The sequence below is a fragment of the Mobula birostris genome, chromosome 4, assembly GCF_030028105.1.
Source record: "Mobula birostris isolate sMobBir1 chromosome 4, sMobBir1.hap1, whole genome shotgun sequence".
NCBI classification, from domain to species: Eukaryota; Metazoa; Chordata; class Chondrichthyes; order Myliobatiformes; family Myliobatidae; genus Mobula; species Mobula birostris.
Window position 1 is genome coordinate 29,661,340 of NC_092373.1, and position 22,592 is coordinate 29,683,931.

Genomic DNA, 22,592 nt, shown 5'->3' on the forward strand with positions numbered 1-22,592 from the left:
ACATTAACATCAACATGTACATTGCTTAAGGTTGTTATATCCGGGAGGTGGTAACGAGGACAAGCTCCCACTACCTATTAAATGCTCCCAATGGTGTGCGTCTCAAATAGCCTCTGACAACCAAGTCCAGTTCCGGGCCTTCACGTGTGGTGTAGCTACTAAGCCTGGCTGAAACATTTCTACTGATGGGAGAAGAGGCAAAGGCAGGGTGCTGGTGCCTTAAAGCAGTCGGTTTGGGCAGATGGGACTTGTCAGCTCCTCTAGGAGAGGGAAAACTCTGACCTGAAGCCTCCACTGCCTTGCCACTGTACCCTCTCACGGGGAAGGCTTCTTCTAGTCTAACAATTGACTCTGCTCTCCTCAGCTAATCCGTGTGTCACTCAGACACAATGTCTACTGTGTAGGAGAGTGGCCCAGTTCTGTCCTTAATCTTTCCGAGCACCTCTGTAGTTCCTCACCAGGACTGCTTGTGCACCTGTGAAACTTCAAACCTCCTTGTTTGAGGAGCCTTCAATTTGTCTCAGCTGTTTGTCCTGCAAATTCCTTCTGAGATTGGGTTTGAGGAGATCCTAGCGTGAACGCAAGGAAGGACCCAGGAACAGCATAACGGAAGAGTTGTTGTTTGTGGAGTGTGTTGCACTGTGATATACAAGGAGAAAATTGGCGAGCTTCTGTTTCAGTGTTAGTGTAGCGTGCTCTCCTGACATTGCTCACAGTGCGTTCTTTAGTCTTCGGATAAACCTTTCCGCCCAGCCATTTGTAGCTGTGTGCTATGGTGCAGATGTAATATGTCTTATTACATTCGTTTTCAGGAATGACTGAGACTGTTCCCCTGCAAACTATGGTCCGTTGTCACTGACAAAGTGTTCTAGAACACCATTCCTTGCAAAGAGGCTTCTCAACACATCAGCAGTGTGTGAGGCTGGAGTGGAGACTATTGGGAACACTTCTGGCCACTTTGTAGCTGCATCCACTACTACCATGAAATTTGTGTCCATGAATGATCTGGCAAAATCCACATGAATCCTCTGCCAGGGCAATGCAGACCATTCCCAGGGATGGAGAGGTGCTGCTGTTAGCATCCCAGATAGTGCTTGGCAAGCTGCTCGATCAGCTGATCTATCCCAGGCCAACAGAGAAAGCTTCGAGCCAGTGGTTTCATTTTAACCACGCCTAGATGACCGGCGTGTTGCTCCTCCAACACTTCAGCTCTCAGCTTGGATGATACAACATTTTTCAATCCCCACATAAGGCAATCTCTGTCAATGGGGAAACTGTTGTTTCTGCTGCACATTCTAGCCACTTTGGATGGCTTTGTGGGGTCATTGTGATAAGACATTGTGGGGTCCCTTCTGCTTTCCCCTTGAATCATATCTGCCATCATAGGGTAACATTCGATTTGTGTTGGGGAGAATGGGTCAAGGAGTATCCTCTTTTGTAAATTTTCAGTTATTTCCTTTGCCAAGGGTAAACAGGACAACCTGTCAGCATTTCCATGCTTAGTCAACCTCTCGAATTCGACCTTGTAATTGTGTCCACCAAGAAACAGAGCCCATCTCTGCATTCGTGCAGCTGCTGTTAGTGGAGCACCCTTCTGTGGACTGAAAATGGACGCCAGTGGTTGATGATCAGTAACGAGGGTAAACTCTCCCATACAAGTACTGTTCAAAACGTTTTACATGTCAAACCAGACTCCATGTCTCTCTGTCAATCTATGTGTAATTTGTCTCTGTGGTGGTAAGGGAACATGATACAAAGGCTATGGGCCTTTGTGACATGACTGCACCTAATCCATAAGTCAGACTTCACTGGACAATGTGGATCATAATGTGTGAGTACAGTATCTGATGTCACTATTTCTTTTATCTTTTTGAAAGCCACCTCACACTGCTTTGGCCATTGTCATTTCTTCCCGATCTGTAGTAATGGGTTTAAGGGGTGGGCACAGCCGCCATCTTTGGCAGGAAATTGTTATCATAATTGACAAATCCTAAAAAGGACCGCAAATGTGATGTGTCCTTTGGTCTTGGGCATCCACTGCTGTCTGTATTTTGTCTACACACTTGTGTAAGCCTTGTGCATCCATGGTATGACTACAGTAAGTGATGGTTGGTTTAAAGAATTCACATTTATTGGTTGTGCTCTGTACACATAATCTTCTAATCATTTTAACACTGTCTTGAGATTTTGGAGATATTCCTCATCATCCTTGCTGATTACAAAGATGTCGTGCAGGTACCTGGGCAGCCTTGCAGCACCTGGTTCATAGCTTTCTCCCAGAGTGCAGGTGCAGATGCTGATCCAAACTTAGGCTTCATATAGAGCAAAAGCCCTTTGTGAGAGTTTATGGTGAGAACCACATTGAATTCTTCTTCCATCACCAGTTAGGTAGGCCTCAGCTAGATTCACTTCGCTGAAGTGTTTTCCTTCCGAAAGGTTTGCAAAGATATCCTCTATCCTGGGTAGAGAATATTGATCTACTTTCAGTACTGGGTTGATGATGACCTTAAAATCGCCACAGATCCTCACAGACCCATTCTTCTTGGCTACTAGGACCACAGGCATTGCCCATGGGCTCCACTCAACCTTGGAAAGAATTCGTTCAGCTTCTATGTTAGCTAGCATACTGGCTACTTTATCATAGATGGTATAAGGGACCAGTTGGCTTTGTAAAACTTGGGAGTGCCCTCTTCACTGAACATTATTTTACCCTGGATCTGTTTGAGCTTTCCAATGCCATCCTTGAACACTGTTATTTCTTAATTCGGTTTCAGTTGGGTTTACTGTCAGGATGTAGTATGCAAATAGTGGATGTATCTCCAATCAAATTGTAGTTAGCTCAGCCAATCATGTCTCCACAAGGCTTGCCCTTCTGCCTTTATCACATGTGAGCCCAACACATGTATTGTTGTATTTCACTGTAACTAAAGTCAATCACACAGGAGTTAGCTTTTCTCAAGTATAAGTTCTGAGTTAATATCTGCAAGCTTCAGCTTAGTATTTTTGAAATGCTGTTCAAACTCATTTTGTGTAATGACTGAAACAGCCAAGCCTGTGTCCAATTCCACTTTAGTTAATTTGCTGTTCGATTCTGGTGTAAGCCACATTACTTGTCCATTGTTTGTTTTTGCATTTTAAATCTTAAGGCTACTCAGTCCCGCTTCAATCATTATTATCAGATTTTTCATTCACAGCATGCAGGGTAGTTCTCTTTTTGAAACTGCAACTTGATTTTTTTTATCTTCATCTCTTCTCTGTGAAGTCCTTTTATCTTTGTCTGCACGAAAATGCTCTTTGTATGTGACCTCCTTACATTTTCTCTGAGTTTTGCCATTAAATCTGCATTGCTCTGGTGTATATGAGCTCCTGCCACAATGATAACACAATTCCTTTTGGTCAGGCAGTTTCTGTTTAGACTTGCAATTTTGTTCGCACTCACTTTCATTCCTGACTGCAGTTCAATTGAGTTTCCGTCTTCAGTTCCCATTGGTACAGCTATTTCAACTGCTCTTTTAAATGTAAATTGTGCTTCAGTTAGGAGCCATTTTTGAATGCTTTCTTGTAAGATTCCATAAACTAAATGATCTCTCAGTGCATCATTAAGCCCATCACTGATCTGAGAATGCTTAGACAATCTCTTCAGTGTATCCACATATGCTGAAATAGACTCTCCTTCCTTTTGATTCCACTTATGAAACCTAAGCATTTTGCAGTCAACAATGGTTTCGGTTCTAAGTATTCCTGCATCACTTTCGCAATACCAGCAAAGCTCATTTCATCTGGGTTGGGTTGGAGAAGATAATTTCAAAGCCAAATGAATGCCTTTAAACCCAATGCACTCAGCAAAACTGGCACTTGCTTCTCATTGGCTATTTCGTTTGCTTCAAAATACTGCATAATTAGCTCAGCATACTGTAGATGAGCCAGTTATCTGTAATGTAATTAAATGTGTCAATCTTCCTGATGTAGCCAGCCATTTCTGCTCTTTATTTACGATTATCACCTAGTACTCACTGTTTATGAATCTGAGAATTTTTCTCGTTTTTTTTGCATTTTTTAAAAAAAACTCAATGGTCTTTTGTGAAGAAAACCTGCTGCTCTGAAGATTAAAAAAAACCATGCTGCGCTTTTTAAAAATGTTGACCGTTTGTTGCTGTGCTTTTTTAAAACTCAAACATCTCGCTACACGGCAACAAGTGGGCAGCTGCCTTGGGTTCACTTTAAAACATTGTCATCACCACTAGTATGTTTTGTAACTCCAAAATATTAAACCAATTGCAAGAAAGACAGGAGCCCGAGAGAATAGGTCTCAGTTTGCTCTTTAGTTTAGCGAGACGTGCACATATCATGTGGTCGTGTCATGAGATACAATTCACATATTTTACATATAACCCATAATGAATTATTTAAACAAATAAATAATGCTTACTCAAAGAATGTCTTTACAATATTACTCAAATATTAGTAAAATATTAAAAACACAACACCCACAACTCAATAACCCTAATCTGTACACCTTTGGAATTGGGAGGAAAGTGAAGCACCCGGAGGAAATCCATGCAGTCATGGGGAGAATGTATAAATTTCTTACATACAGCGGCGGGCATCAAACCATGACCTTAAAACCGGTGCGGTAAAGCATTGCGCTAACCACTACGCTTACGTGCTGCTGTTTATTTCAAATCATAAAGCAGGTCAGGAACTGAATGTTAATGAAGTGTCCCTGCTGCTCAGTATTATAAGCACTGATTTGCCCCATTTCCCACATTCACTTTTCCTGATGGATCTTTTCCCCAGAGATGGCACCGATTTTAGATTACAATGCCTCTGTGCTCTGTAGCTCAATTCTGAATGCTTTGCAGCCGTGTTCACTTCGGCTTGGAGTCGCACATAGTTTGGAGTACAATCACACCACTCCACTGCATAGCTGGCTTCCTTAGGATGGAGAAGCAAAATCATTATTACATTGAAAAATATGGAAATTAGACTGCTAATATGATAAACTGATAGTGAGGCTTTGGACCTGCTCTGGGGTTCAGATCTGAGGACCTAGTTTTGGTTCAGAATGATGTTGTTCGCTTCAACTGTTTGCATGATTTGTGTCTTTTTTTCTTTCTCTGGTGCATCGAGTGTTGGTCTTTTTAGTTGGGTTCTTTCGGGTTTCTTACTTTGTGGCAAATCTCAAGGTTGCATAATTTATACCAATACACACAAAGTGCTAGAGGAACTCAGCAGGCCAGGCAGATTCTGTGGGAAAGAGTACAGTGCTGAGGACCTTCATTAGGACTGGAGAAAAGAAGATGAAGAGTCAGTCAGAAGGAGGGTAAGCAAGGTGGTAGTTGAGACCAGGAGGACGGGGAGGGATGAAGTAAAGATCTGGGAAGCTGATTGGTGAAAGAGATACAGGGCTGGAGAAGGAAGGATCTGATAGGAGAGGACAGAAGGCCATGGAAGAAAGAAAAGGGGGAGGAGCACCAGAGAGAGGTGATGGGCAGGTAAGGAGATAAGGTGAGAGAGGGAAAAGGGGGAAGGGGAATGGTGAAATGGAGGGGGGAGCAGTACTGGAAGTTTGAGAAATTGATGTCCATGCCATGAAGTTGGAGGCTACCCAGACAGAACATAAGGTGTTGCTCCTCCAACCTGAATGTGGCCTCATCGTGGGAGTAGAGGAGACCGTGGATTGACATTTGTGGCTAAATTTGCCGATGATACAAAGCTAGGTGGAGGAGCAGGTAGTGTTGAGGAAACTGAAAGCCTGCAGGGAGACTTAGATAGTTTAGGGGAATGGACAAAGAAGTGGCAAATGAAATGCAGTGTTGGAAAGTGTATGGTCATGCACTTTGGTGGAAGATATAAATGGGTAGACCATTATTTAGATGGGGAGAGAATTCAAAATGCAGAAATGCAAAGGGACTTGGGAGTCCTTGTGCAGGATATCCTAAAGGTTAACCTCCAGGTTGAGTCGGTGGTGAAGAAGGCAAATGCAAAGTTGGTATTCATTTCTAGAGGTATAGAATTTAAGAACAGGGATGTGATGTTGAGGCTCTTTAAGACACTCGTGAGACTACACTTAGAGTATTGTGTGCAGTTTGGGGCTCCTTATTTTAGAAAGGATATACTGACATTGGAGATAGTTCAGAGAAGATTCACAAGAATGATTCCAGGAATGAAAGGGTTACTGTATGAGGAACGACTAGCAGCTCTTGGGCTAAATTCCCTGGAGTTCAGGAGAATGAAGGGGATCTCATAGAAACATTCCAAATGTTAAAAGGCCTGAACAGATTAGATATGGCAAAGTTATTTTCCATGGCTGGGGAAGTCCAGGACAAGAGGGCATGACTTCAGGATTGAAGGACATCCATTTAGAACAGAGATACGGAGAAATTACTTTAGTCAGAGGGTAGTAACTCTGTGAAATTTGTTGCATTGAGTGGCTGTGGAGGCCAAGTCATTGGGTGCATTTAAGACAGAGATAGATAGGGTTCTTAATTAGCCAGGGCATCAAAGGGTATGGAGAGAAGGCAGGGGAGTGGGGATGACTGGAAGAATTGGATCAGCCCATGATTGAATGGCGGAGCAGACTTGATGGGCCGAATGGCCTACTTCTCCTATATCTTATGGTTTTATGGTCTTATGGACATGGTGGAATAGGAATGGGAAGTGGAATTAACATGGGTAGCCACTGGGAGATCCCGCTTTTTCTGGCGAACGGAATGTAGATGCTCGCTGAAGTGGTCACCCAATCTATGTCAGGATCATTGAAGACCCTCATCACCTGGGACATGACCTCTTCTCATTACTATCAACCTGGAGGAGGTGCAAGAGGCTGAAGAAGCTTCTTCCCCTCTGCCATCAGATTTCTGAATGAACATTAGGTCCATGAACATGACCTGACTATTTCTCTTTGCACTGTTTATTTATTTAATTAATTTTATTGGAAATTTGATATGCCTGCAAGATGCTGCTGTCACAGAGCCACAAATTTTATGACATATATTAGTGATAATAAACCTGATTCAATAGCACAAAAGAGACAATTTCTTGAGATTCAACACCAACGCATCTTCAAAATCAGAACCAATATAACTGAGTCCAATAAAATTAAAACCAGTTGCTCATTTTTGAGTATTTTGAACATACAATACAGTTGCCATTGATATATTCTACTTTTGTTCTTTTCTTCAGGCCCCCCTGGAGATCAAGGGCCACCAGGAGGTCAGGGTCTCTGCCCTTCAGACTTCGGTGGGTTTCTGGTTGTGGTGCACAGCCAGTCAACACAGATACCTTCTTGTCCTCAAAATACGTCAGCCCTTTGGCAAGGATACAGCTTGCTTTTTCTGGAAGGTCAAGAAAATTCTTACAGTCAAAATCTTGGTAGGTTTAAGCATTTTTTTTGTCCTGTTATCTTGCCATCTTTTCACTTATATTCTTGGCACCCCTTGGACGTACACAAATCTCAGTACAACTCTTAATGATAGTAGCCACAGTGTTGTGGATGCACCATCAATTTCATTTACACATGACATTAAATGAGAATTCTTCCTGGGTATCATTTTCTTGGAAAATGGTCAGACTGTGAATGTTCCATGTTAACACACAGCTCTGCCCATTCTAAGGGTTCCCTCTCAGTGTTGCCAGAAAACTGCTTGGCATCGAGACTTCAAAAAGCCACATTTATTTTCCCTTTTAACCACTCTACAATTCTACAAAAGTGCAGGACTTCTAATTGCCCTCTGAAATGGCCCACTCAGTTGAAGAAAATGAAAGGAGGGTGATTGATGTCTGTCATGCTGGTGAATTTGGAACCTGTGTACGAACATAGAACATAGAATAGTACAGCACAGTACAGGCCCTTCGGCCCACGATGTTGTGCCGACCCTCAAACCCTGCCTCCCATATAAGCCCCCACCTTAAATTCCTCCATATACCTGTCTAGTCTCTTAAATTTCACTAGTGTATCTGCCTCCACCACTTACTCAGGCAGTGCATTCCACACACCAACCACTCTCTGAGTAAAAACCCTTCCTCTAATATCCCCCTTGAACTTCCCACCCCTTACCTTAAAGCCATGTCCTCTTGTATTGAGCAGTGGTGCCCTGGGGAAGAGGTGCCGGCTATCCACTCTATCTATTCCTCTTAATATCTTGTATACCTCTACCATGCCTCCTCTCATCCTCCTTCTCTCCAAAGAGTAAAGCCCTAGCTCCCTTAATCTCTGATCATAATGCATACTCTCTAAACCAGGCAGCATCCTGGTAAATCTCCTCTGTACCCTTTCCAATGCTTCCACATCCTTCCTATAGTGAGACGACCAGAACTGGACACAGTACTCCAAGTGTGGCCTACCAGAGTTTTATAGAGCTGCATCATTACATCGCGACTCTTAAACTCTATCCCTCGACTTATGAAAGCTAACACCCCATAAGCTTTCTTAACTACCCTATCCACCTGTGAGGCCACTTTCAGGGATCTGTGGACATGTACCCCCAGATCCCTCTGCTCCTCCACACTACCAAGTATCCTGCCATTTACTTTGTACTCTGCCTTGGAGTTTGTCCTTCCAAAGTGTACCACCTAACACTTCTCCAGGTTGAACTCCATCTGCCACTTCTCAGCCCACTTCTGCATCCTATCAATGTCTTTCTGCAATCTTTGACAATCCTCTACACTATCTACAACACCACCAACCTTTGTGTCATCTGCAAACTTGCCAACCCACCCTTCTACCCCCACATCCAGGTCGTTAGTAAAAATCACGAAAAGTAGAGGTCCCAGAACAGATCCTTGTGGGACACCACTAATCCCAATCCTCCAATCTGAATGTACTCCCTCCACCACGACCCTCTGCCTTCTGCAGGCAAGCCAATTCTGAATCCACCTGGCCAAACTTCCCTGGATCCCATGCCTTCTGACTTTCTGAATAAGCCTACCGTGTGGAACCTTGTCAAATGCCTTACTAAAATCCATATAGATCACATCCACTGCACTACCCTCATCTATATGCCTGGTCTCCACTTCAAAGAACTCTAGCAGGCTTGTTAGACATGATCTGCCCTTCACAAAGCCGTGCTGACTGTCCCTGATCAGACCATGATTCTCTAAATGCCCAGAGATCCTATCTCTAAGAATCTTTTCCAACAGCTTTCCCACCACAGACGTAAGGCTCACTGGTCTATAATTACCCGGACTATTCCTACTACCTTTTTTGAACTTGAACATATGGCTGTCCATGCTGCCCTGGAATAGCTAACAAAACATGGCACTTGTAGAGAAACCTAATTCTTCCTCATCTACCTGGTTTGGGAAATGATTATCTTGCATTAATATTAAAGTATGTGGTTTTGACACTTGGGGGAACAAGGTGTCATTTTGGACTTGACAAGGATTTGCTTTTGCAAGCCTAAAGCGGCTTCGCAAGAAAGCCTGATCATTGTCCACGACAGAAGTAAGAGTGTGTGCTCTGCATGGCGAGTGGTGTCTGTAAATAGGACTGTGCATCTCATGGGTTATAGCCAGGGCTGAGTATATCAGTAAGCTGATTTGAAGATGCATGCATGGGTCTGATAGTGTGGGTACAATGGACTGCAGCAGGTGGATCTGCAATTGTTAACCAAATGTGTTTGATTCTATCTGCATGCCAGCGTCCCTCATACGTGCCATGTGGTTTTTTATATATAAAAAGAAACTTCTTTGGTTTTGTGTCTGCACAGAAACTCTTTCTAATGGCCTGTTTTCAGGATATTTAATATTACTTCCGATGCTTTTATCAGATAGTTTTGATAACTACTATTTCAATCTTACTATTCTCCCAGGTCTAGCTGGCTCTTGTCTTCCAATGTTTAGTACTCTGCCATTTGCACATTGCAGCTTTGATGAAGTTTGCCACTATGCTACTAGAAATGACAAATCCTATTGGCTCTCGAGCACCGCACCTATCCCCGTGAGTCCGCTCACTGAACATGAGATACGGTCTCACATCAGCAGGTGCTCTGTCTGCGAGGCACCTAATGTAGCTGTGGCCATTCATAGCCAGGATCAGACTATTCCCTCTTGCCCTTCAGGATGGAGCAACCTTTGGACTGGATATTCATTCTTAATGGTAAGCTGTTTTTTTTAAATAATTCATGCACTTTGTTACACCTATGACCAAAGTCAAATATTGGGCATAAAATAAAAATTAACCTAAGGCTGCTTTTCCTCACTGGTGTGTAAACCAGGCTCCCTACTCGCAATGAACTTTGTTTTTTGATACTGGAAAAATATCACCTTCACTTCTGTTGACCAATTTAATTTATCACTTGGTGCATTATTTCTGCAAATAAATGATTACATATTTATATTCTTCGATATCCTATGGCACTTTACAAGCATGAAATGCACTATTGTTTTATATCTGAAGATATATAGTAATATAGAATGTCACTGTGTGCACATTTTTAAATTTCTAGGTTAAATTAGATTTAGGATAAGGATGTTCGCTACAGTTTTTGTTTTACTAAAAAGGGACCAAAGAGGCCTAATTTTAGCTTGCTTAATTGAAAATTGATGAGATATGAAATACCAAACATTTGAGGTGCTAAATATTTGGGAAGGATCTGATCCAAGTATTTTTGGTCCACTTGAAACTGAAAGAGAAATTGAAAATTAGTTCACCGAGTTTCTGTGGGAAACCAGCTGTGATTTCAATCAACACACATCAAAGTTGCTGGTGAACGCAGCAAGCCAGGCAGCATCTCTAGGAAGAGGTATGGTCGACGTTTCGGGCCGAGACCCTTCGTCAGGACTAACTGAAGGAAGAACTAGTAAGAGATTTGAGAAGGGGAGGGGGAGATCCAAAATGATAGGAGAAGACAGGAGGGGGAGGGAGGGATGGAGCCAAGAGCTGGACAGGTGATAGGCAAAAGGGATACGAGAGGATCATGGGACAGGAGGCCCAGGGAGAAGGAAAAGGGGGAGGGAGGGGAAAAAGCCCAGATGATGGGCAAGGGGTATAGTCAGAGGGACAGAGGGAGAAAAAGGAGAGTGAGAGAAAGAATGTGTGTATATAAATAACGGATGTGGTATGATGGGGAGGTGGGGCATTAGCAGAAGTTAGAGAAGTCAATGTTCATGCCATTAGGTTGGAGACTACCCAGACGGAATATAAGGTGTTGTTCCTCTAACCTGAGTGTGGCTTCATCTTTACAGTAGAGGAGGCCGTGGATAGACATGTCAGAATGGGAATGGGATGTGGAATTAAAATGTGTGGCCACTGGCAGATCCTGCTTTCTCTGGCGGACAGAGCGTAGGTGTTCAGCAAAACAGTCTCCCAGTCTGCGTCGGGACTCGCCAATATATAGAAGGCCACATCGGGAGCACCGGACACAGTATATCACCCCAGCTGACTCACAGGTGAGGTGTCGCCTCACCTGGAAGGACTGTCTGGGGCCCTGAATGGCGGTAAGAGAGGAAGTGTAAGGGCATGTGGAGCACTTGTTCCACTTACAAGGATAAGTGCCAGGAGGGAGATCAGTGCGGAGGGATGGGAGGGACGAATGGACAAGGGGGTTGCGTAGGGAGCAATCCCGCGGAAAGCGGGGGGGGGGGAGGGAAAGATGTGCTTAGTGGTGGGATCCCGTTGGAGGTGGCGGAAGTTACGGAGAATAATATGTTGGACCCAGAGGCTGGTGGGGTGGTAGGTGAGGACCAGGGGAACCCTATTCCTAGTGGGGTGGAGGGAGGATGGAGTGAGAGCAGAGAGAGCAGTTTTTCAAATCCCTTACTCACTCTTCCTTCAGTTAGTCCTGACGAAGGGTCTCTGCCTGAAACGTCGACTGTACCTCTTCCTACAGATGCTGCCTGGCCTGCTGCGTTCACCAGCAACTTTGATGTGTGTTGCTTGAATTACCAGCATCTGCAGAATTCCTTGTGTTTGTGATTTCAATCAGTTAGATTAATATATCTGAGAAAAATAAAACAAAGTTAGTGAGATACATAGTGGTTAGTGAGAAATGACTAGGATACCATTAGAGAGGCTGTTTACAATTACCGAAGTATGGCTTCTTTAGGATGCATCTGGTGGAATGGGAAAAATCTTTGCATATTAATCTACTCTGGGCAAAGAAAAGATAATTGCTCTGGGCTGGTACCATGATCAGGTACTTCAACATTTTCACTGAGGAGAAAACTATATATTTGTTTTTTTAATTTGTAACTTTAACAATGTATTGACTTTAACAAATAATATTGATCGTGGAATTGCAAAGAACAAAAGTCCCAAAGACTGTAAACTTATTCTATGGGATAAATGCATAATGGCTCACAAAGAAGCTATTGAAGCATGGGATTCAATGTGATAAGACCTTAGGCACAATAGTAAATGGGAAATGTTATGTTAGCGCCAGCTGGAGACTTCAGTCAAGCGTGAGATTGAAGACACACACTTTTTGGAACAACCTCTTCCTCTGCCATCAGATTTCTGGATGAACCATGAGTGCCACCTCATGTTTGCATTACTTAATTATTTTCGTACATCTTTTAACTTATGGGAGGCTTTTGTGTTTTGCGCTGTTACTGCTGCCACAAGACAACAAATTTCACAACGTACGTCAGTGATAATAAACCTGATTCTTTTTGATTCTGCTTGACTATCACTGGAGGTTGTTGGTCTTTATCTCGAAACTTGGTGCTTCTCCTGTGGTCATTTATATGTTGTGGCTCCACAGTATTGGAAATCAAAAATGATCTCGTTTTACACCAGAGAGAAAAAATGTGGAATATTCTGAAGCACATCAACATTGAAATCAAGCAAATTTGCTCACTGTGTAGCAATGAGCAAATAGTACATGCACCTATAGGGAAATATGTCAAATGAAATTTTTGAATATATATATTTATTTATGAAATGTGTTGTATTGATAATTTTCATTAAACTACATAATTGTAATCCCTGTTATATTATTCATGGAATAATTATTCTCTGTAAATTAAATAAAATCTAAACACTATGACTGTAAACATAATAGCCTTGTGTAGCAGCTAATGTATAAATAAAAGAACAACATAGGCAAACTTAATTCAACAATGACTGGATAATCTGGTCATTTTTAGCACTTTGATAGGGAGAGTGTATCTAGCAGGACACTGGGCATAGATTATCAACATGAAAGATACCATTTCTAATACTGAACCGTTTCCTCAGTAACAACTTGGATTATTACACCCAAATAACAGGAGTGAGACTTGAACCTACAGTCTCTGAATTCCAAAACCAGCAAGAAGTGGCATTTGGAAATGGGAACTTCCATCCAAGAAGTCAGATCTACCAAGTTATGAGAACATAAGAAATAGGAGCAGGAGTAGGCCATCTGGCCCGTCGAGCCAGCCCTGTCATTCAATAAGATCATGGCGGATCCGTAAGCTCAGCTCCATCTACCTGCTCTTTCCCCATAACCTTTAATTCCCCTACCATGTAAAAATCTATCTAACTGTATCTTAAATATATTGAGTGAAGAAGCCTCAACAGCTTCCCTGGGCAGAGAATTCCACAGATTCACCACTCTCTGGGGAAAAAGATTTTCTTCATCTCCATTCTAAATCTTCGCCCCTGAATCTTGAGGCAATGTCCCCTAGTTCTAGTCTCACCTACCAATGGAAACAACTTTCCTACTTCTATCTTATCTATACCTTTCAAAATTTTGTATGTTTCTATAAGATCCCCTGTCATTCTTCTGAATTCCAGAGAGTATAATCCCAGGCGATTCAATCTCTCCTAATAGGTTAAAACCTCTTCATCCCTGGAATCAAGCTGGGGAACCTCCTCTGCACTGCCTCCAAAGCCAGTATATCCTTCCTCAAGTAAGGAGACCAGAACTGCACACAGTACTCCAAGTGCGGCCTCACCAGTACCCTGTATAGTTGCAGCGTGACCTCCCTGCTCTTGAATTCAATCCCTCTAGCAATGAAGGCCAACGTTCCGTTTGCCTTCTTAATAACCTGTTGTACCGTCAGCCAACTTTTTGCGATTCATGAACAAGCACTGCCAAGTCCCTCTGCACAACAGCACGCTGCAATCTTTCACCATTTAAATAATAATCTCCTCTTCTATTATTCCTTCCAAAGTGGATGATCTCGCATTTACCAACATTGTATTCCACCTGCCAGACCTTGGCCCACTCACTTAACCTATCTATATCCCTCTGTAGACTCTCCACATCCTCTGTACAATTTGCTTTTCCATTCAGTTTAGTGTCATCAGCAAATTTTGCTACGCTACACTCAGTCCCCTCTTCCAAATCATCAGTGTAAATGGTAAACAGCTGTGGGCCCAGCAATGATCCCTGCAGCACCCCACTTCGGAGAAACACCCATTTATACCAACTCTCTGCCTTCTATCGGTTAACCAATCCACTATCCATGCCAATACACTTCCTTCGACTCCGTGCATCCATATCTTAGTTATAAGTCTCTTGTGCGGCACCTTATCGAACGCCTTCTGGAAACTCAAGTATACGACATCCACCGGTTCCCCTCTATCCACTGCACTCATTATGTCCTCAAAGAACTCTAGTAAGTCTGTCAAACAGGACCTGCCCTTTCTGAATCAATGCTGCGTCTGTCTAATGGAACCACTCCTTTCTAAATGTTTCGCTATTTCGTCCTTAATGACAGCTTCAAGCATTTTCCCAACTACAGATGTTAAGCTAACTGGCCTATAGTTGCCTGTCTTTTGCCTACATCCTTTCTTAAAAAGTGGTGTGACATTTGCTGTCTTCCAATCCACTGGGACCTGCCCAGAGTCTAGAGAGTTTTGATAAATGATTACCAACGCATCTACTATAACCTCCGCCAATTCCTTCAGCACCCTGGGATGCATCCCATCAGGACCAGGGGACTCATCTACCTTCAGGCCCCCTAGTTTGCTCATCACTATCTCTTTAGTGGCAGTGATTTTATTGAGGTCCTCACCTTGCATTTTGTCCATAACATCCTCCTTTGGCATATTAGACGTGTCCTCCTTCGTGAAGACCGACACAAAATGGTCGTTCAATGCCTCAGCCATTTCCCAATATCAATATCACCCAATATCAATTTCCCCTTCTCGTCTTCCAAGGGACCTACGTTGACTTTAGCCACCCTCTTCTGCTTTATATATTTATAAAAACTTTTGCTATCTGTTTTTATGTTTTGTGCTAATTACTTTCATACTTTCTCTTCTCTTTCCTTATTTCTTGTTTAATTGTTCCCTGCTGCTTTTTAAAGTTTTCCCAATCCTCCAGTCTCCCACTACTCTTTGCAACCTTGTACACATGAGCTTTTAATTTGATACTATCTTTTATTTCCTTAGTTATCCAAGGCTGGCTCTCCCCACACTTACTGTCCTTACTTTTGACTGGAATATACTTTTGTTGAGCACTGTGAAAAATCTCTTTGAAAGTATTCCACTGTTCCTCAACTGCCCTAACAAATAGCCTGTGCTTCGAATCCACATTAGCCAACTAACTCCTCCCTCGTCCCATTGTAGTCTCCCTGGTTCAAGCATAATACACTAGTTTTAGATCTAAATGCGAAATTCAATCATACTATGATCACCCTTTCCAAGAGGATCCCTGACTACAAGATCGTTAATCTTACCTCTCTCATTGCACAGGACTAGATCTAAGATAGCATTTTCCCTTGTAGGTTCACTAACATGCTACTCAAGAAAGCCATCACGGATGCATTCTATGAAGTCCTCCTCAAGACTTCCTTGACCAACCTGATTCACTCAATCTATGTGGAAGTTAAAATTCCCCATGACAACTGCTGTTCCATTCTTACAAGCCTCAGTTATTTCTTGGTTAATCGCCTTTGCCACCACAATATTTTTATTAGGCGGCCTAGAGACAACAGTCACCAGTGATTTTTTTGTCCCTTTACTATTCTTAATCTCTACCCAGATGGACTCAACATTCTGCTCCATAGATCTTATATCGTCTCTCACAATCGCCCTGATCTCATCCCTAATCAAGAGCGCCACCCCACCTTCTTTGCCTTCCCGCCTATCTTTCCGTATTACCTGATACTCTTGGATATTTAATTCCCAGTCATCTCCACCTTGCAGCCAGGTTTCTGTAATGGCCAGTAAATCATATGCCTTGGTACTGATCTGTGCCACAAGTTCACTAACCTTGTTTCTAATACTACGAGCATTTAGATAAAGTGCCCTTGTCCTCATTGTCCTTCTAGAATCTAGTGACCTATGTGATTTTTGCTTTTTACTTTTATGCACTCTACTCTTACTTTTTTCTTCACTAACTCTAGCTTTGGTCTCTGCATCACTTCCTTCTTCTTTGTGAGTTCCCATCCCCCTGCCATATTAGTTTAAAGCCCCCCCCCCAACAGCACTAGCAAACAATCTTCCTAGGACATTGATCCCGGCCCTGCCCGGATGTAGACCGTCTGGACGGTACTGGTCCCACCTCCCCCAGAAGCGATTTCAATGTCCCAAGAATCTGAAACCCTCCCTCCTGCACCACTGCTCATATTCATTCCAGCTATCCTGCTATTCCACCTCTGGCTAGCACGTGGCGCTGGTAATAATCCTGAGATTATTACCTTTGAGGTCCTACTCTTTAATTTATCTCCTAGCTCCCTAAATTCAGCTTGTAGGACCTCATCCTACTTTCTTCCTATATCGTTAGTACCTACATACACCATGACAGCTGGTTGCTCACCCTCCCCCTTCAGAATGCCCTGCAGCCTCTCCAAGACATCGCTGACCCTTGCACCCCTGAGGCAACATACCATATGGGAGCCCCGTTTGCGGTCACAGAAGCTTCTCTGTATTCCCCTTACCATGGAATCCCCTACCACAACAGCTCCGCCACTTTTTCTTGCCCTCATACACAGCAGAGCCACCCACGGTGCCATGATCCTGGCTACTGCTGCCTTCACCTGATCAGCCACCTCCCCCAACAGACTCCAAAGTGGTATATCTGATTTGGAGGGACATGACCGCAGGAGACTCCTGTACTACCTTCCTGCTACTACTCTTCCTGTTGATCACCCATTCCCTATCTTTCCTTAGATCCTTAAACTGCGGTGTGACCAACTCACTGAATGTGCTATCCACAACATTCTCAGCATCTCGGAGGAGAATCTGTCTTCAACGCCTTTCAAAGGCAACTGAGGGAAAATAAGTCCGTGACTGCATTCTTTTGAACTATTTTCAGCAAGAATTTGAGTATGTTTAGAAGAAATATCACATTGGCCTTGATTGGAAAAGATAAAGGAATAGTGTAGTTCCAGTGGATATAGCTGCATCCACATGCTTAATTTCCAGTCTGTGCATGTTATCTTTGCCACATTTTGTGCATTAAAAGATTTCTGAAGAGAAGAAAGCAACAGAAAATCTTGGATTCATTCAGCATGTACATGGAAAGCAAAATGGAACTAATGTTTCTGGCCCAAACCCTTCCCCTCATATGTCAAAAGATCCAGGTCCTGAAATATTAACTGCCTCGTTTTTCAGAGAAGCTGCCTTACGTGCTGAATGCTTCCAACATTTTCTGTTCTTATTTCAGATTTCCTGTATTAAGTTTTTTTTGATGAAAACAATAGACTGAATACATTGCTTTCTCGTCTTTATGATCCTTTATCCAGGGTGAGGCATGGTATCGAGGTTTAGCATTTTAAAATGAGTATTATGTTTGTCCTTGCAGCATACTGGTGCAGGTGCAGAAGGAGATGGTCAGTCCCTAACATCACCTGGGAGTTGTCTGAAAGATTTTCGCGTGGTGCCTTTCATTGAGTGCCAAGGAGCTCGTGGGACCTGCCATTACTTTACTGATAAATACAGCTTCTGGCTGACAACTGTGGACCCAAGCCAGCCGTTTGGTCTTGGTGCCCCTTCAGAAACGCTGACGGCAGGGCAATTACAAAGGGAAAAAGTGAGCAGATGTCGAGTTTGTTTGAAAAAATAAGGAAATGGTAAAAATTTTTACCAAAAAGGAAGGCTGCAATTCAAGCCTAATCTTTAATGGTGCTTATTTAATTTCTTTCTAGTTCATCTACAATTAAAGCTAATTAGAAATGTATGTCAGGAGAATGTAAAATTGGTACTGGGAGTAGTATGCTTATGACAATCAATTCATTAAAAAATGGAATCTATGGAGATTAAGTTTTATATGAAATGTACAGCTGCTTATTGGCATCATCAGTGCAATGTAACTTGTATGTAAAATTATTTTTTTTAATGTTGAATTATTTTTGCCGTGTGATCTTAGCAGAAATTTATGAAATTAAGATAATGAGGAAAATCGAATGATGTTCACAATCTGGGCATTCAACATAGTCTTGCAAAAATTATTATAATCATTTCACAGTTAAAATGAATAACCCCCAGGAAACACACCCAGGCCTATCTGAGCAGGGAAAGAGTGTGATAGCTTTCTGAAACCCAGAGCAAATCAGGCTGTGCTGGTCTCAGTGAGTCATGTCCCTATGTCCTTACTTCCATGTGAGGTGTAAATACACTGTTGGTTGGGAGCTAAATACCACAATTGCAGTTGAATCATTTTCAGGGATAGAAGCTGAAATAGCCAAAAGTTGTTGAAAACTGGAGAAGTGTTGATATGGATATAGGCAGGTATGGGCAACACCACAATTTGATGATGCATCTTCTGATGTGCATCTGGGAAGAAGAAACATGCTGCTGTAATGAAGTTGTGGCTGGAAGTGGATAACGAATTAACAGCGACATTGTGTCACAATCTTATCTTCGATGCAGTAAGTGCTTTAAAACCAAATCGAGTCAGCGAAGCCCATGGGCACAATATTATGCTCCTCAGCTGACTCCCAGTTCAACATACTCCTTCAAAAGTCTTCTTAACTTCTCAGGGCACCTCCCATTATTTCCCTGTATACTTCTTTGCGTCTCTGGTTTTCCAGCCATCTTGGTCACCTTCATCATGGTTAGCAGGGCGGTACTGTAGCACAGGGTTAGTACAATGCTCTCCGGTTCCAGCAACTCAAGTACAATTCTCGCAGCTGCCTGACTGGAGTTTGTACATTTTCCCCATGACCGCATGGGTTTCCTCTGGGTGATCCAGTTTCCTCCCACAGTCCAAAGACGTACCGGTTGGTAGGTTAATTGGTCATTGTAAATTGTCCCGTGATTAGGCTGGGGTTAAATCAGAGGTTACTGGGTGGCTCAAAGGGCTGGAAGGGCCTATTCCATGTTGTATAAATAAATCTTGGATAGCCATCATGACCAAATGCATCACACTTGTCAATCAAATTCAGGCCCTACTGTCATAGATCAACTCTTTATCTTGTTGCAGGAGAGCACAGGGTGCTAGGGAGAGGAAGGGGACCTGCAGATCCCCTATTGACAACTACAGAACAAGAAGAACGCGCACAAAATGCTGGAGTAACTCAGCATCTTTGGAAATGAATAAACAGCCGATGTTTCAGGTCAAGAACCTTCATCGGGGCTGGAATGGCAGGGGGAAGATGCCAGAATAAAAAAACGTTGGAGGAAAGGGGAGGAGGACAAATTAGAAGGTGCTAGGTGAAGCCCAGTGGGTGGGAAAGGTAAAGGGCTGGAAAAGGAGGAATCTGATAGGACAGGATAGTGGACCATGGAAGAAAAGGAAGAAGGATGGGCACCAGGGAGGAGGAGGTAAGAGACTAGATTGGGGAATAGAAGAAGAGGGAAGGGCATGAGGAAAAAAAATTAGCGGAAGGAGACATTGATGTTTATGCCATTAGGTTGGAGGCTACCTCGACAGAATATATATTGCTCCTCCACCATGAACGTGGCCTCATCATGGTAGAAGAGGACATGTTGGAGCAGGAATGGGGATAGGAATTAAAATGGTTGGCCACCAAGAAATTGGAGCTCAACGAAGTGCTCCCCACCAATGTAGGGAAGGTTGTATCGGGAGCACTGGATACAATAGGTGACCCAACAGATTTGCAGCTTTTGCCTCACCTGGGAGGACTATTTGGGGTCCGAACAGAAGTAAGAGAGGAGGTGAATGGCCAGGTATAGCATTTCTGTCACATGAGAATCTCATAGGTGATGAATCCTCAGTGGACCAAGTTCTTTCCGAGGGGGGCACTGGACTCTATGCTTACAAGCAGATACTGGCAATAATTACAGCTGTGGGAAGTCCATATTAGAGACACAGCCTTCTCCGTATTTTGTAATACTGGTCCCAAATATCAAATTCTAGGGTCTTTTGATGAAAGGGTTATTATTGAAGTCAGCAGAAAATTGGTAAACACAAAATAATCTGCAGATGCTGGGATCAAAGCAACACTCACAACACGCTGGAGAAACTCAGTAGGTCGGGCAGCACCTGTGGAAATGATCAGTCAACATTTCGGGCCGGAAATGAAACGTCGGTCCTGACAAAGGGTCCAAAACATTGACTGATCGTTTCCACGGATGCTGCCTGACCTGCTGAGTTCCTCCAGCGTGTTGTGAGTGTAGCAGAAAATTGGTGAAGGTAGGGCTAGCAATCCAAAAGACCATTAGACAAAGGAGCAGAATTGGGGTATTTGGCCTTTCAAGACTGCTTCACCATTCAACCTTGGCTGATTTATTTTCGCTCACAACCCCATTCTCCTGTCTTCTCCCCATAATTTTTGATGCCCTTACTAATCAAGAACCTGTCAACCTCTGCTTTAAATATACCCAATGACTTGGCCTCCACAGCCATCTGTGGCAATGAATTCCACAGATTCACCACCCTTGGGCTAAATAAATTCCTCCTCATCTCTTACTGTACTTCCTTCTACTCTGAGGCTGTGCCCTCTGTTCCTAGGCTCTCCCACCTTTGAAATCCAATGGTAAATGATTGCAGAAACATTGAAAGAGTCCAAGGAGTACATGTGTAAAGCATGTCCATAGATATACTAGAGAACTCCATGGAATTTTTATATCTTAATAGCTGTACAAAAAAGGGATAGAAAATGTAGAAACCTTCAGAAAGTTAAGAAGTTATTTGAAGTATCACGCACAACTTCTGTGGTTCCACTACTCACATGCCAGCCTCTGAGTCATCTCTCTCACTTTTCTACACTGGCTGTACACTCTGTCCTGATGCAAGGCCATGACCTGAAATACTGACCATCTTTTTGCTCCTATAGGTGGTCCCTGACCTGTTGAGTTCAGTTTATTCCAGATTCCAGCATCAGAGGACGTGACATCCTCAGTTTCACAAGCGTTGCTACTTTTGAAAACAGAACCTCTGCCTCTTTATCTGGTTACGTGGGTAGTGCCTCTGGCAGCTTCACTCTGTTCATGTTTTCCCAGAAATGCTGCTGATGTTGACCCAATGTGGTCCAATATCTGGCAGCCACTACTTTGCCTATCCTGATATAATTAATTGCTCTGAAGAGAACAAATCAATCTGATTACTCTGCTCAAACTCTTTCCCAGCAGAAGGTGAGGAAGCAGCTGTAAGCTCTGTAATAGCAATACTCTGTTAGAAAGCTGATTTTCGTTAAGCCCATGAACTGTTCTTCAGCCCTCTGTCGAGTTTCAGGATACGTGGGAAACTCATGCACGTCCCAATGAAAATGTTGCTGAAATTCTCTTATTTAAATACTCTACATAACTACTATTCTCTCCGAAGAGAGTTGAACGCACACTTTGAAGAATATCTGAGTTAAACCCAAAAGGTGGAATTTAATCATTTCACTGATTAACAAGTATTACCATTAACATCCCCCATCTAAGTGTGAAATGTTACTGCAACTACGTCATCATATGAATGCAACCTATTAATGATAAATTATTGTAATTGTATCATTATGTATATGGTAAACATTCCAAACACTAAAGCAGTATACCTTTGTGGTAAACCATATATATATGTTGTAACTGGGTTAACTGTCTGGACACGCCCCTCTGCTGACTGCCCCTGTGTCTCCTCCCACAGAGTCCTGTATAAAGGTGTTTCGCCTTGCCCCTCTCCCTCAGTCCGGGGCAGACACTCACCGTGGAGGTCATATTGTACAGCGAATAAAAGCCTTTCAGTATTTTACCAAACCTCAGTCTTTTGGAGTTATTGAAGGTGCTTCAACCTTGACAATTTAAGGTTATCAACTAATAAGTTGGTCTTTTTCTTTACCTGGTTTCACTTAAGGTGCTTTGATAAACTTGATTGACATTATTCTTGTGGTGCCAATAAAAAGCCCAGAGAGGCTGTTACCTGTTATCATGATATTTATTTAGGAGGAATATATTTTATATAAGATTTAGTCCTTACACCAACTGGTGTGGTAAGATGTGGCGATTCTAATATAAACAAGGGCTGGGTTATATTTTTTCTGTACTTGCTGCTCATGATTGTCTGCCAATTAGAACAAGTGGATGGAAATTCATTCGCAGGGATGGAGAGTAGCCAGGGAATTATATGATTTATTTAATTACTTCTACATTAGGTTATTTGGTGCAGGTTTAAAGTAATTCACAGAGCAGTATTCATATTTCAAATCAGACAGGAATTTTCAGCTGTCTTTATGTGAAACTTGTGAAGAAAAGCAGGAGCAGACTGGCATGCAAAGCTTACTTCATCATTATGGCGCTGTGTTAATTCAGAACACGCATTAGCCCAGCC

The 22,592-nt window shown here is 42.8% G+C and overlaps 1 protein-coding gene across 1 annotated transcript in view; it reads left to right on the top strand.

Annotated features, from left to right (window-relative positions):
• The window catches only part of LOC140197006 (collagen alpha-2(IV) chain-like), a 36,077-nt gene extending 14,080 nt beyond the window's left edge, over positions 1–21,997 (top strand). Inside the window, exons 4-6 of the mRNA XM_072256939.1 lie at positions 7,186–7,374; positions 9,813–10,099; positions 17,682–21,997. Of these exons, the coding sequence (XP_072113040.1) occupies positions 7,186–7,374; positions 9,813–10,099; positions 17,682–17,942 (737 nt within the window). The 3' untranslated portion in view covers positions 17,943–21,997. The remainder of the gene's footprint in view (positions 1–7,185; positions 7,375–9,812; positions 10,100–17,681) is intronic.
• Positions 21,998–22,592: the final 595 nt, after the last annotated feature.